Source organism: Leuresthes tenuis, unplaced genomic scaffold (genome assembly GCF_036924035.1).
Source record: "Leuresthes tenuis unplaced genomic scaffold, fLeuTen1.0.hap1 SCAF_24, whole genome shotgun sequence".
Classification (NCBI taxonomy): domain Eukaryota; kingdom Metazoa; phylum Chordata; class Actinopteri; order Atheriniformes; family Atherinopsidae; genus Leuresthes; species Leuresthes tenuis.
Window position 1 is genome coordinate 5337464 of NW_027325378.1, and position 15319 is coordinate 5352782.

A 15319-nucleotide genomic window follows, 5' to 3' on the forward strand; every position below is an offset into this window, starting at 1 on the left:
AGCGGAAACCACCGATGAAAGAATCATAACAAAAGCTTATTAGTAATTCTGGATTGCAGTCCAAAATCAGTAATCTCAAATAGGGATCGGTGTGGTTATTGATCAGGGAAATAACCCAGTGAATAGTGTCTGAGCTGTGAATAGAGGAAGAGTAATAGTGTTGAGATGAGTCCCCTCCAGCGACTAAAGCTTTTTTGCTATCTAATATGTACTGTGTTATAACTGCCATAAATATTTTATCATAAGTAGTGCTCAGTAGTAGATATGAGAGCACTTTTACTTGCAGAATAGCAATATTATAACATAGTTTAACAGCATAGTAGGAGCAATGGTACACAAGTTAATTCCTCTAATCACAAGTTGAGGATCCCACACAAAGCAAAATCGTAATATAAATTATTCAAAGAGTACATTTTCCAAAGCAAGATTTGCTGACATTCAAATTAGGGGTGATTTGTCACTATTTAAATTCCCTATTGGACACAGATTCTTGCAGCTTTGAGGCACAGTCGTGACAAGCTAATCTGAATAGGTACGGAGAAACCCTATGTGCAAATAAAGGCTTGTGCTCTAACTGAGCAGTTTGTGCCAAAAAAAGACCAGATTAGTTCACAAATGTACCTGCCATCAGGAAAAAAGGCTTTTTCTGAACATTCTGCCACAATAACAGTAAATATCTAGGTGATTCTGGGCAGAAAATTATTATTAGAAAAAAAGCTTTTAAGAAAATAAAATATTATGCACCCTAAATTGTAAGAAAAGTTTGAAAGTTTGTTTGTTTTAACGTTTAATGAACTGAAATTAGAAAAAAAAATGCTTGATTCATTCCAAAGGGAAAATATATTGTTATAATTTAGCCTCAAACTGATTCCACTCATGTTGTTTCAACACACTTTAGTTGAACCAACTTGTGCAGCTTTCTTCTTAAAAGATCAGGAGATCCAGAGTGCTCTCCCAGCACAGAGCCAGCCTTCTTTATCAGTTTGTTTGAGTTACTGCCTCTGATGACACAGCACCAACAGATGGCTGCAAAGCAGATAGCACTCTCCACAACAGACTTTTAGAAGTTATACAACTTTTTTGTGCAGACATTGAAGAACCTTAGCTTCCTCAACAACTACAGTCTGTTATGTTCTTTCTTGTAGACGGCCTCAATGTTGCATTTCCAGCCTAATCTGCTCGTAAACTCTTAGGTACCTGCAGAGCTAAATTACCTTCACCTGTTCTAGCAGGATGGAGGCAGTGTTTGGTTGATTCCTGGTCCTCCTAAAATCCACAATCATCCCTTTGTTTGTTTATTTATTACTTTATTTAAGGAAAACAGTATAAATGAAATAATCTTTAGTTATTTAGTCTTTAGTATTTAGAAATGCTAAACACATATAAACGATGTCTGCGACACACTCAGAAAATTAGAAGGTTGCAGGCTAATGATGATCATGTTTACTGGCTTAGTGTACCATGTTTGCAAGCTAATGTTCGATAATTAGTTAATAGATACAGGCACACTGTTATGTGAGTTAAATGCTAAAACCAGGATAATAATATGTAGATGATAAAATTTTATAGAATAACATGTCAGTATGCTAATTTAGAAATTAGCTGTCTACGTTAGCAGTGCTGCACAGCATTGTGAGCTAATTGCTAAGATAATGATGCTAAGAGAGGGAAATCAAAATCACCTTTGCCCTGGTGTGTTAGATCACCAAACAATGTTAGTTATAATTTGTGGTGATTCTCAGACAATATGGACCATGTATACCATTACCAGACAAATATTCACTAGCATAGTGTGTTAGCATTTGCTAACGCTTGCTTAGCAACACATCAGACAGGGCTGTCTTCATATCATCATCAATTAAATTCAATAACACTATATTAATCTTCAAATTGAAATGATATTGTTGTAGTATATTATTTTACAAGATATGTTATTATCATAGACGGATGAAAAAAAAGAAAATTAGCTGATAAACACAGCTATATGTGGTACAAATCTTTAGAGATTGCCATCAACAAATTAGGATCTTGATTTTGTTGTTTGGCAACGACTTGTCACATGTGTTAGTTGTTACATGTGTTACTAGCATGGAACAGGAACACACAACAGTTTAACAAGAGTTTTTCCCCAAGTCATGTCTCTGTGAAATAAATGTTGCCTTTCCGGTAATCCCACCGCATCTTGTCAGCGCTCTAATCTCGTCCATTTTATCTGCCAGTGATCTCACACTTCTCATGACAATCAAGGAAAGAAATGGTTTATACTTCCTCCTCATTTTCCTCCATTTTGTTCCTGCTCAGCACTCACAGCATCTCTTTACAGACAGTCTGATTTTGGGGTCTTGTTCCAGATATTATTGGGCTTTGCAAAGCTCCGTTAGCTGCTCCAACAAAAAAGAAAAAGCTTTTATGGTTATGCATCATAACAGATGTAAAAAATTACCAGCAGAAATCAGTCCATCTGCACAGCATTCAAACCAGAATAGAAAAATGTTTCAAAAAGCTGTATTGGTCTTAGTTCGCTTTGGAGAAAATGTGCTTTTATAGTCAGTGACACTGATAATGTATGTGTCTGTTTCAGGTCTGGACGACTGCTTGCAGCAGTATGTTAATGTCTTTGAGCGTGGAGGTGTGTGTGGAGAGCGGCTGCTGAGGATTAGCCACGCCGAGCTCGAGGAGCTGGGAGTCTCCCGCATCGGGCACCAGGAGCTCATTCTGGAGGCCGTCGACTTGCTCTGTGCTCTGGTGAGTGTTTGTTTTGTAAAGCGGTGCAGTGCCTGGCTCTTATTGACTACTTTTAGCGCTCTGAATGGACAGCCTACAGGGGAATAAAGTGTTAGTGTCCTGCATCAAATCGTTGCTTTTACCAAGTGTCACTATCACAAAGTAAAAACAAACAGCCTCTCTTTTAGAATGTGGAATGTCCTTTTTTTTCAAAAACAAGCAGAACATCCATTAAACAAAGGTTTTTATCAAAAAAGACAAAAAAGTGAACACCTATTTTTTATAGATGTTCTTGCTTTTATTGATGTGGTCTTCAGAAAGGTGGTTCAGATATAGACAAATAACCTGTATTCATGAAAGTTTACATTTGGGTACTAACCTAAGTTTATGTCTGTGTTTACATCTAGAACTCAGGGCTGGAGACAGAGAGCGTCAGGACTTTGGCTCACAAGCTTGGCGCCTCGGCCAAGAACCTGCAGAATTTCATCTCCGGCCGTCGTCGGAGCAGCCAATCCGAGAGCAGGAGCTCGCGGCGGCTCCCGAATGATCTGCTGACCTCCGTGGTCGACCTCATCACTGCCGCCAAGAGCTTGTTGGCCTGGCTGGACAGGTTATACCTTCTCTTGATTCTTAATTCATCTGCTGCATACGTGTGGTTTTTATTCACTGGAGTTTTAGTTCTGGAGCAGATTCAGTTATTTGCCTTTTTGCTGGCTGCAGTTAGAAGTCAGAAGATTCCCTTTTTGCCAACATGTGAGTGTTTATCTCTCAGCACATTCGTATGAGTTCATCATGTGGGGCTTACTGTTTTTTTTTAACCTAACACCTAAAACAAATCAACATTTGCCTTTTAAACTGCTCCACTCCTGCTCAGTATATTTGCCAGGTTGGTCCTTCAGATGTGGATTTTGCCCGTCATTGTGTCTCCCAAACTGACTCCATGATGTGGAGATCAGGGCTCTGTGGGTGTCAGACCATCTGTTGCAGGATTCCTTGTTCCTTATTTTGGCTTTTAGCTCTGTAGGACTCCACATATCAGGTGCATCTCTGGTGGTATTTGTGCAGTAGTACTGTTGTGTTGTCGTGAACGTCTGACATCTCATTCAATGTTAGTGATGGTGATCTCTGTATCCTGTCTGTCAAATCCCATTCTGGATACTCCTTATGGAATTTATTATTACTTATCATTTACAGTTGTTTTATGCTCAAAGACTTGTTTTACCATAGTTAATCTATTTTAAGACATTTTGTCAATTGCTTTAGAAATTAAATGTGTTTTTGGCTTTCTGGCCAAAGAATTAGAAAAGAAGACTGCAGATTCCTGCATAATCACTGCACTAACAATGCTATATGTGGGCCAAACTTTCTCAAAGAGATGTTCTCTGTTGATGTGTTTGAAATGAACCCTTCATATGCACAGTGTATATTACTTGTACTTTCCACACTAAATAGACCCAAAGATATTTACACGTTTAGAACCAGACAACATCATCTAGTACCAGCAAAACTAAAAAAAAACAGCAGTCCAATAAAACTTACTCTTTGCTAGATTGAGTACTTCCACACTCACCCTTACTATCTTAAAGTCAGTTCACACACCCGCAAAAAAAGTGCCAGAAATCAGCACCGTGCCAATACTTCACCTGGAAAGAGTTTATATCTGTTTGTTAATTGTTTGAATTCTGATTTTGGGAAGAAGGTTGAACAAAAGGAGCTCATGCAGTTATTTGAACTGAACAACTTTGGGTTTAGTTGATTAAATCTATTTTTGGATGTTCTAAAGACAAAACAAACACTCTGTTAAAAAAAATCAATGAACTTATGAGTTATAAATCTTCTTTGTGCAACCAAAACTTCAGTCTGCGCGACATAAACACGTTTTTGCTGCAGGTGCTGGTGTTTGACATCTTTTAAGAAATGAGATTTCTTTTTCTCACCATATCTCTCTACTCACCTCTCCTTTCCATCTATTCATTAATTCATGACTCGACACGATCTCCTGCTCGCAGCACACACGTTGAAAACAGAACTTTGACATCAGCTCTTGAAATGCCAGACACCCACACCTGTCCTGAGGCCATCGAGACCTCAAACACACATAAATACACAGAGCTTCAGACCCTTAGATACACCCACATGCTCGTGAAAGCTCACAGTTGCAGACACACACCCACATCGACACATATCAAAACACACTCATGCGAGTGCTCACGCAGTCATTGCTCATGTACAATGATGCGACTGTACATGGCTCAGAGGCACTAAGCAAGGGGCAGACTCCCGAGACAGTGTCCAGCAATAATGTCACAGTCAATTATTTAGGGTAAACAAACAAAAACATGTGGGATAAGACCTTTTCTAGTTGTGTCAGGGCACAAGACACACAGATTTTAATGAAAAATTTTAACTTTTTAAATTGATTTCTGCAGCCTGGGAATATTCTGTAATGATATGTATGAGTTCATTAATGTACCGCAACACAAGGGAAAAGGTTAGCATATTTTGAAATACTACCCACGGGATGACTTCCTTTCAGAAGGTGCATAACAGAGGGAAATTGGCATAAAGTGTGTTAAAACTGATCTTTCATCTGCTTCTGATTGCTGGTTATTAGACCTTTCAGGGAAGGAGGAGAAAACAGCCGCAGTTCAGCTCTCAGCTAGCAAATATACAGCATTCTCTTGTTTCTCTGGAAATTATTTGAAAAGACATTTTGCAGCCTGTTTATGTATAAAATAACAGCGGGGGCTCAGTTCACTTAATTTTCTCCTGCTTGTGATATCTCTGTGTGTTTATTTAGTTCTTCTGAGAATATTTTGTCTGAATATATCTACTAAAATCTGCAGTCATGTTTGTGCTACTTTGAATTTTCTCTTTTTATGCACATTTGAAAGCACTTACCTATGAATTAATAACACTGCAAATGCAAAACTCGGAGTGTTTTTGTACTTCTTTTGCATTTCAACCACTGTTATGAAAGAGCAGAGTTTAAGGTGCCATATTTTGGGTTTTTCCCTGTATGTCAGTGTCTTAAAAAGTGTTCTGTGCAATGGAGGATCATACTGATCACATTACGCAAGAACAGGCAATAGTGCGTGAATGAACCTCATCAAAGAAGCAAAAACATGAAAAGATTTTGATATGCCTGAAATCAGTCTGAAATGATTAGGGCTAGATATGTTGAGGGGTAATTTCCCTTGAAGCTGTGCAAATATCACCAAAAAAGATTAAGAAATATCCTGCATCTCTTGAATGTGATATTGTTCTGTGTTCAGTGACATTTGCTTTAGCCTTTTTACCTCTTTAGTAAATTAGCAACAGTAAATGTATGCCAAATCGGCTTTGCGGTGGGGACATGAATATGTAACTGGATTACATGAAATGTATTTTGCTCTGTTTTCATGACAGATTTTTAATGTCTGAATTGTATTAAATCAGATTACTCAATTAACCCCACTGAAGCTTTGCCACAAAAAGCAATCTGCCCTTCCTGTGTGCAGAAGAATCATAAATGTTTACGTAACTATCACTAAGACATGAAGTGAAGAACCTTTAGAAGTCTTTTCTTTGAATGTTTAGCCTACTCATAACTTGTATTGGGTCAGTTTTTTACCTTGAGTTTTAGAACCTTAAAGTTGGTTATCCCCTTTGTATTGTCTGAACTGACTCTTACTGGAAAAAAAAAAGTGTTGTTTGAGGGTTTGGAGTCTTGTGGTTAGCAAACAGTCTGTATAGCCTTAGGTTCTCCGTGTATATATAGCAGGCAGCCTCAATACTGATGACCCAAATCAGACACACCACTCATAAATCATACACTAGAGGCTGTGGCCGAATTTCAATCTGGGTCTTTAGAACAATGAAGCAAGTGTGCCTGTTTCTCCTGCGAACATAATGTATGTCATGACTGTGTACTAGCTTAGTGCTATATACAGCTGTAATCCTGTATGTGCGTAGCTTTTGCACCTGTGTGTGTGCGCAGTCATTAGCACCCCATTAACTGCTGCATGCTTCTTGTCGTTATCACCTGATTCACACCTGAATAATAACAACTTTTGATTTATGAACATTGTGTTTATGCTAAAAGAACATTAAGGACCCTCTTGTAACAGGAAAATATGCTTTTAGCAGACTGTGCACGCATGAGTGGAAACTCTGACTGAACATACGGCACAAGCAAAACTGATAAAGCCTGTAGCAAAACAGCATAAAAAAAGCCAAAGTATTCTAGAAGCTCTGCTCTTCTAATTTATTTTAGTCCCTGTAAAACTGTGCTGTCTGTGTTTTGCTTCTAAAGCCTGGATTGAAATGACAAATATAATAATCTTTATGAGGCGTGAAAAGTGGTGCTCTCAGAACTGGACGGCCTATTTACTTTCACGTATGTAGGTTCTTTAATTTGTCCACTGCCCCCTTTCACTCGGAGGACAAACACTGTCTCTGGTTTATGGAGCCAAATGTCCCCAAAATTATCCACATAACGCCAGTCGGATTATAAGTTTTGAATGTCAGTAGTATAATGAAAAGATCTTTGTATATATTGAAAGAATAAGTACTTGCATTTATCAGTTCACTTCAGACTAATTCTAGTAGTTAATCAGACAAAATACAGTCCAAAAGAAACTGTATATATGCACAGGTGTTGTAGAGGGAAAAATGAATGTAGGATAGATCAGTTTACAAAAGAACAAAACATTGTGTCTGCAGCTTCACAAAAAGAGAATTTGCAGCTCATAAACCTATTTGTTTACAGGTCTGGGAGGTTTAATGAACACTAAGCTTTCAAGCTGCACCACTTGCTAGCAAGCCACCATGCATATGAGCAGCACGACTGCCAAGAACAGGAGAGTGTCAGCGTTGGTTTCGGTTAATTTAGAAACAAACAGACAAAGACAGACGCTTAACAAAAGTGCTTTGAGGGCATAAAAAACGCCTCATTGACGGACGGCAACCTGGGACTGGGATTTTACTGTGTAAAACATGAAGTTATGTTTCCCCACGTCAGTCAAGTGTTTGTTTCCTTGTACAGCAGTGATACGTTTAAAAAGGAGGAGCCGTGACATCACGACAAATGTCGGATTTTTCAATTCATTTCACATTTTGTCCACATGGATAACACCATCTTTCCAAGCAAAAATTTTTGCTTGGGATGTTTTTAAGTTTAATTTTCCACAGTTTTCTTTTGTTTAGCAGACCAAGTATGTTGTTTTTTGTTTGTTTTTTTGGTTCATGCTACTCGCCCAGTTTGATTGGTGTCAGCTGAGTAACACAAGGCATAAAGCTCAACATGAAAAGCCATGTTCAATTTTTTAAGAAAGATGAGTGTTTTATTTTGTATTCAGAAGAATTTTAGGGTGAAAAGGTAAATAAGTGAGGACTAAGCGAAAAAGAGGCACCTCAAGAAATCTGGGCGCAGATCATTTTTACCAAGACGCTTTCTTCTGAACTTCTAGAGTAAAACCAAGCTGTTCCCAAGAAATCCATGAGATATAATCTCCCCCAGGGAGATTACTTAAAGGCAAATTAATCTAAAGACACCTCACAATCCACAAAGACATGCAATATATGTGGTTTTGTGCTCATCCTAACAGTTGCCCAACCTCAGGATAATTTGAAATATGTGGAAGGTGACCCAAGAATCTCAAAGAACAGGAGGCCTTTTGCTAAGAGAATGGAAGGAAAATCCTTTAAAAAATAAATTCAAGGCTGGCGCTAAAAGGTGTTTACAATCTGTAATAGTTGGCAAAGGGAGTGTTACTAAACATTCACCAGAACATTTGCTTTGGTCTCTTTTCTTTTTTTAAAGGAATGATTTTAAACCTTAAAAAGTATTCTTGCCTAAAACATGACGGAGCAGCGTGTTTCTCACATTTGTGTTTGTGTAAACTTGATGTCTGTGGTGTTTCACCCTCCGCTCTGTGTAACAATGCTCCTGTCCATCTCCTCTAAAACATCATCTTAATGTAGCAGCAGCATCACAAGACAAACTGCTGTGTTATCTTTTCCTCCCAGGTCTCCCTTTGCTGCAGTGGCAGACTACTCAGTAACCCGAAATAATGTCATTCAGCTCTGCCTGGAGCTCACCACCATTGTACAGCAGGTGTGTGGAACTGTTTGTGTGTGCGTTTGGAGGGCTGATAGCTTTTATTCTCCTCCACTTGAAGTGCGAGGCTGAGGGGAGCTGCCGTGGGTTGACATATCCCCTTAATACTGGTGTGTGCGTGGGTGTGATGCAGCAGCCTTGATGCAGAGACTTGATTCTTAGCTATTTATGTCCTTTACAGTCTGTCTTTTGTATGACTGATGTGCGTATAAATAAAAGATGAATATGTCTGTTTGTGTGGGTGTGTTTTTATTTGTGAGGGGATAGATTGTGCAGGTGGTTGGGGTTCTGTAATGTGAGGCCCAGACAGCAGATAAAAATACTGTGGCAGTCTGAGATGGTGAGGGTGTGCAAGACGGCGTGTTCTCCTCATGTGCTACAATGAATTTCTCCTTTCCCTCAGGACTGTACAGTGTTTGAGACGGAGAACAAAATCCTTCATGTGGTAAGTTCCTCTTCCTCAGCCAGCTGTCGCTTATTTGTCTCAATCCCCTCATACCCACCGAAAACATACTCAACAAACACAAACACTTGCACAGTTTTGATAGTGTTTCCAGTAGCTTTTTCAGTGAAGAGTCTGAAGATCAACACCTTTCGTAAGCAAGGAGCTACAACTGAAAGTCATTAGCATAGCTTCCTTCAAAGTTGCTGTTTGTTGCATTTGTTTATGTGGCAAATTTGACATTTGCACAGCATTCTTCTGTTTTTCTTCTTGCCTCTACTGGTTGTTCCAAGTTTATTCAATCAGTGTCGAGCCCCACCTTCTGTTGAGAAGGAAAGTATGTGACTGAACTGTCAGCAAGTCATGATGTAGGCAAAGCCATACCGAGGCTGAAAACAAACTCATTTTTCAGAGGGAAGAGGTTAAAATTTCCCTCATCAGTTACAACAGACTAACGTATTCAGTTGCATTTGTGATCACTATAAGTCAACAAGGGGTGAAGCCATGCTAACGCACAGTTGTGAAATAAAAAAAAAAAACATGCACCCTCTAAGGACAGAATAACAAAAAAAAAATTATCAGGTCTTAAAATGAGGTAAATACATAATAATACAACCCTTCGACAGCACGACTGTTAAAACGCACATCTCCCTTAATGTTAAACTACTACTGCTGAGCTGTGAAAACACAGACCTTTGGTTATAATTGTTAAGACTTTTCGGTTTCTGTCTCTTCCCCCAAGCATGACTCAGCAGAAGTGAATGAAGGTTGTTTGTGATACTCACAGCATTAGAAATTAAGTTTGAAGGAGCCACCAGTAAGTACTTCTACTTCCAGATAAAACATCCCAGTCACTGTAGTTGAGACGTTCCCAAACTGATGTTTAATTGACCTTTGTCACAGCAGACGTTCTGATTTGTCCAATGCAGGTGTGACTAACAGCATCTCTAATTTCTGGAACAGAGCCATGGTTAATGTTATTAGTTTCGCCCTGCCTTTCCCTGTTATGACAAATTGACACGTCTGCTGTGAAGAGGACCTTTGAATCCAATTCATCAGGGACTAATCGAGAAACAGGAGGGCTGCGATGCCAGCAAGACCGTCAAGACTCTGAGTCGGTGAGATTTATTCAACAAAATGACACATTAAGTGCAAGATGGACTGACTTTTTACAGGTAAGGAAATAATAAGTGGAAGTGCTTGCAGGACAAATCTTTATTAGGTTGTGACCAAAAGTTTGGGAACCTCAACTGCAGATGATCCAAAAATACAGTCAGCAGTTTTTATTCCAGCCGCTCGCTTTCAGAGAAATAATCCCTGGAACTGTTCACAGCAGCAGCGCACACAATTGTCTGCCAAGACATTTATTCCTTGTGGGGAACAAAATTAAATTCACCTCCATAATATTTGGGTGGAGAATGGGTGTATTGATTCTACTGGGCCTTTTTGTTTTAACAAACTCAAACAAAAGCGAAAAGATGCTCGGGTAAACCCTCCTGTGTGCATGCATGTGTGCACACTCTTAATGCCCAACAGAGTGAACCAGTTTGCACAAAAACAACAATCAGAAAAGGGAAACGTTCAACAAGTTAAAGAAAAAGACCCACAAACACAGACTTTACTCTGGCATCTTTATCTTTCCTGGGTATAGATTTGAGAGAGGAGAAAAGCTAAAGCAGAAATCAGCTTTGTGGCAGGTGTCAGAGAGAAACACTTTAATTTTGAAAAACACAAAGCTCAACTGGTTCAATCCCTTGTTTGCCATCGCCTCTCTTGTTCTCCTTTTGTTCTCTGCAGTGCAAGACTCTGTCGGAGGTGTGTGAGCACATTGTGTGTGTGTCGTCGGACCCGCTGGTTTCCCAATCGGCCCACCTCGAGCTGGTTCACCTCACCAACATTAAAACCTCCGAGGGCCTGGTAATGTCTCTGTTTGTCTGACTGTTTGTCTGGCCTCCTTTGTTTGTGCCTCTTTGTCATGTCTGAACTTGTTCCTTTCCTTGTGAAATATAAGGTCATGCAATAATTCAGATACTAAAAAAAACAGTGTTGTGCGGTTTATGTCTTCTGCATTTGAATGACTTTCATGAGGGAAAATAATTAGAGTGCAAAAGTCCAGTATAATAATTCATTTGAATAAATTCAGCATGCATGATTGACAGACCTTCCATTACACTACAAAGTCTTTATAGGCAACAGCACTTTCTCTGTAATTTATAGCTGAATAATAAAAAGAGTAGATTTCTGGTTCAGGATTGAATTTTACTAAAACTTTAAGAACATTTCATGGAAATGTAACGCAGAGTACTGCATTCTCTTGCCATTAATTTGTGGCTGTGCTGCTGGATCACACTTGATGCTCTGTGCTGTACTATGGTCTTAAGGCAATTCTAACAAGCTTTAAAGTCAATATTTGGTCTGAGCTCCTTTATTCTCCAGCACAGCCTGAACCCTCTTAGACAAGCTTTCTGTCATTTCTTTAAGTAGTCTTCAGGAATAGTTCTCCAGGCTTCTTGAAGGACATCCCAAAGCTCTTCTTTGGATGTGGGCTGCCTTTTGTTCCGTTCTCTGTCAGATGATCCCACACTGCTTCAATAATGTTGAGGTCCGGGCTCTGGGGAGGATTCATCCCTCCATAAGACCTGTTGCCACTGATTTTCAGTCCACTTCTTGTGTCATTTGGCATAACTCAGCCTTTTCTCCCTGTTTCCCTTCCTTAAGAATGGCTTCTTGACAGCCACCCTTCCATGGAGACCATTTCTGATGAGGCTTGGGCCAACAGTAGATGGATCAGCTGAAGGTCCAGATGCATCTCTCAGGTCCTGTCAGGTCTTTGCTGGATTTTTTCCTCTTTCTTAAGGACATCACTTTCAGATCCTGTTCATCTGCTGTGGATAGATTTTTAGGCCTGACACTTAGATATGACAAGTTTTCAGCTAATAGGTCTTTGGGAATCACCTTGTTGCTGCAGAAATACTGTTTTCTGTCTGTCAAACTGTGTTATCTTTGGTGTTTTTTAGATGAAGCTAAAGAAATGGAAACACTTGTGTTTAGTCACAACAGGTTCATCCCTTGAGTTAGGGGCCAGTAATATGCTTGAATGAGACATAGATCAGTGTTATGTTGCTTAACAAATAATCAAATCAAATTTTGTTTATATGGCAACTTTATTGTTTTAAAAGCAACACAAAGTGCCTTACATAGGCTAAAACCAACAACGATAAAACATACCAATCCTCCCACCCCCATAAATACCCAGAGAGACACAGAGGCATACAGACACACACACCCACACACAAACACATAAGCTCAGACCCACTGCACCTATTAGACAGAGACATGGCCGGGCACCTAGACCTAAGGCAAGGAAAAAAGCCACCTTTGGGGTGGAAAAAAAATGGGGGAAAAAAAGGTCAGGTACAGGGACTGGACTCAAAATGAATGAAAAGTCAGTCAGGAAATACTTTCAAAGACCTTCAGAAAGCCTGGAGGCATATTGTTCAAGACCACTTTAAAAGATTGCAAGAGAATAGGAAAAGTATTGAGAAACAAGCGGTGATTCAAAACTTTGCACAATGCTGTATCTGACACGGCAGTACGTCGATTAACTGTTTTCAGCTGGAGTCGTTCCAAAGTGGGCTTAATCTGTCATGTTTGACTTCAGCTCCAGTTGTTAGAACAGATGAAGCTGTGCACAAAGTAGCCTCCACCTCCTGCCAGAACTGCACAAACTTAGTTTGTACGTTCCACACAGATGCGTTTTCTATGAGCCAGCATCTCAGAAAATTTGCCTCAGTTTTGCCTCAGAATTTGATGGAAGCACTTATAATATATCAGTAAAACATAAATTACAACAATCCATCATCACTCAGAGGTCAGTTCAGCAGATTCTGAACACTTACCAAATGCAGTGCTAAAACTTTCTGATGAGACTGGCTCTTACAAGACCTGGCTCAGCAGAGGAAGAGATCAACAATCAGCATCAGTTGAGATAAGATCTGAACAGCCCCTGTGGTCAAAGTGCTGCAGAGAAACCATAAGAAGAAACAACTGCCTGATCTAAACACAAGTAGGAATCTGGGCTTTGGTTGGATGTTTGTGAGGCACAGAGAAGGTGAACGGATGCTGTTTGAGCTGTGATGCTGTGAGAGTTTAAGGCTTCCACGGCATCCTGTCCCATCTGGTGTCAGCTTAACGGGGCTGTAACTTGTTTTTCAGCAGGACAGCGATCCGAAGTCCACTGCCAGGTTCTTTAAGAGCAGTTTTTTATTTTACAGATAAAGGAAACAAAATAAAACCTAAAGGAGTTTGGTTGGTGCTTTACTCTCTTTTCTGTCCACCAGGGGATGTACATCAAGTCAACTTATGATGGCCTCCATGTGATCACAGGAACTACTGAAGGGGTGAGAGGCTTATTATCCCATTTAACTCACATTCACATGCCAAGCTGCAGCAGACATTTCGTTTGCTTTATCTTCAGATTTCCCACCAAACCCGGAATTCAGAGTATCAGTAAATCTGAGAGAATTCAATTCCTCAACAGCCTATCGGATCCCATGTGGATGACTCATCATGATCGTTGCTTATTTGACTACAGTTTGTTGTGAAAGTGCCTCACAGCAGCACACAGGGTTCGATGGACTCTGATCGATTCATAGTCGTCTGTTTGCTCTCTTTCTCTCTGTCTTCTGTAGTCTCCGGCTGACCGCTGTAAGAAGATCCATGCAGGAGATGAAGTCATCCAAGTCAATCACCAGACTGTGGTGGGTGCTCCTGCATGCTCAGAGTGTTTGTATTTTTGTTTATTCAAGTATTTATTAATAGCTTTTGCATCATAGTAAGATGAAAAATGAAACTCAGCATCTTATCTGTAAGAAATAGAATCTCATTAAAGGGCCATTCCACCTGTTTTGATCCCTTTTAGCAACATCTAACAGACATATTTCCTATATCAATGAAAAATCCACATTTTTCTCTGCATGATAGAAAATATATTACCATTTTGTATATATTTTTTTTATCATTTACAGATTTTTCTCACGACTTCATTGCTTTTGTTGAGGTCTTTCGTGCAACAAACAGATGATCATTTTCAGCAAATAATTTCTTTAGCTCATTGTAAACTACTTTCTGGACATTAAAACATCAGATAAAGACATTTAGCTGTTAGCTGTTGAACTTGGTCATGAGAAATGTTGGCGACCAAAACAAAGCTAAAAGGAGAATGAAAACATTTGATGATTTATAAAGTGATGACCGGCTTCATGCATAAACAGTATAAGAGCAGAGAATAATTGATAGAAATCAGAACCCAGTTACAATACTCAAACCCACAAATGCACCATAAAATGACTGATTCAAGAGTTCAAGTTGTTTTTACTGCAGATCCTGCACAGAGTCATTTAAGTTTTTGAAGTTTTGACATATGGAAGTTTTATATCTACTGTAGCTTTTATAGGAAGCTTGAATGATCAAACTTTGGTTTATATATATATATATATTAGCAGAAACATGTTTCTGTTTTATAAGTCCTTAAAGCAAGTTCCAGTTCTGTTTTTGTGTTGTTTACATCTGTATTGGAGACTGTGCATGCATTTCAATTTGTGCAATCAGATCCTCCAACCTTCTGTGCACCTCCTCTTCCATTAAAATCTGATTTCAGGTCAGTGAATGTAGTCCTTCTGATGATTCAAGTATCACATCCCAGAGGTCATTTTCGTGTTTGTTTACAGTATGTCTTTGTTCACAAATCTCCTACAGGCGAAAAGTGTAGGCACAGCCTTTTGCAAGTAGTGGGTAAAAATGTAAAAAGATGATAAGATGCTTTTGTTTTCAAAATGAGGGCAGGTTACATCACATGAAAGCTCTATAGATAGATTTACCACCTCCACACCTACTTGCGTTGCACAGAAGGCTCAACAAGCAATCACGACATGGACAGAATTCAAACTTCAGGCTGCATATAGATGATACTGATTAGAGAATAAATGAGGCTGTGATTGTTTTGCTCATTATTCAATGGAGGATATTTCCCAGCATGCTCTCTGACTCTCAGT

General features: G+C 39.3%; 1 protein-coding gene across 2 annotated transcripts in view; it reads left to right on the forward strand.

The window, feature by feature from the left end:
* Nucleotides 1–15319, forward strand: part of cnksr2a (connector enhancer of kinase suppressor of Ras 2a) — a 58698-nt gene that overhangs the window by 12927 nt on the left and 30452 nt on the right. For both annotated transcript variants that reach the window (XM_072378830.1, XM_072378831.1), the window contains exons 2-8: nucleotides 2582–2745; nucleotides 3132–3334; nucleotides 8734–8821; nucleotides 9228–9269; nucleotides 11064–11183; nucleotides 13607–13666; nucleotides 13958–14026. In XM_072378830.1, coding sequence (XP_072234931.1) covers nucleotides 2582–2745; nucleotides 3132–3334; nucleotides 8734–8821; nucleotides 9228–9269; nucleotides 11064–11183; nucleotides 13607–13666; nucleotides 13958–14026 — 746 coding nt within the window. The remainder of the gene's footprint in view (nucleotides 1–2581; nucleotides 2746–3131; nucleotides 3335–8733; nucleotides 8822–9227; nucleotides 9270–11063; nucleotides 11184–13606; nucleotides 13667–13957; nucleotides 14027–15319) is intronic.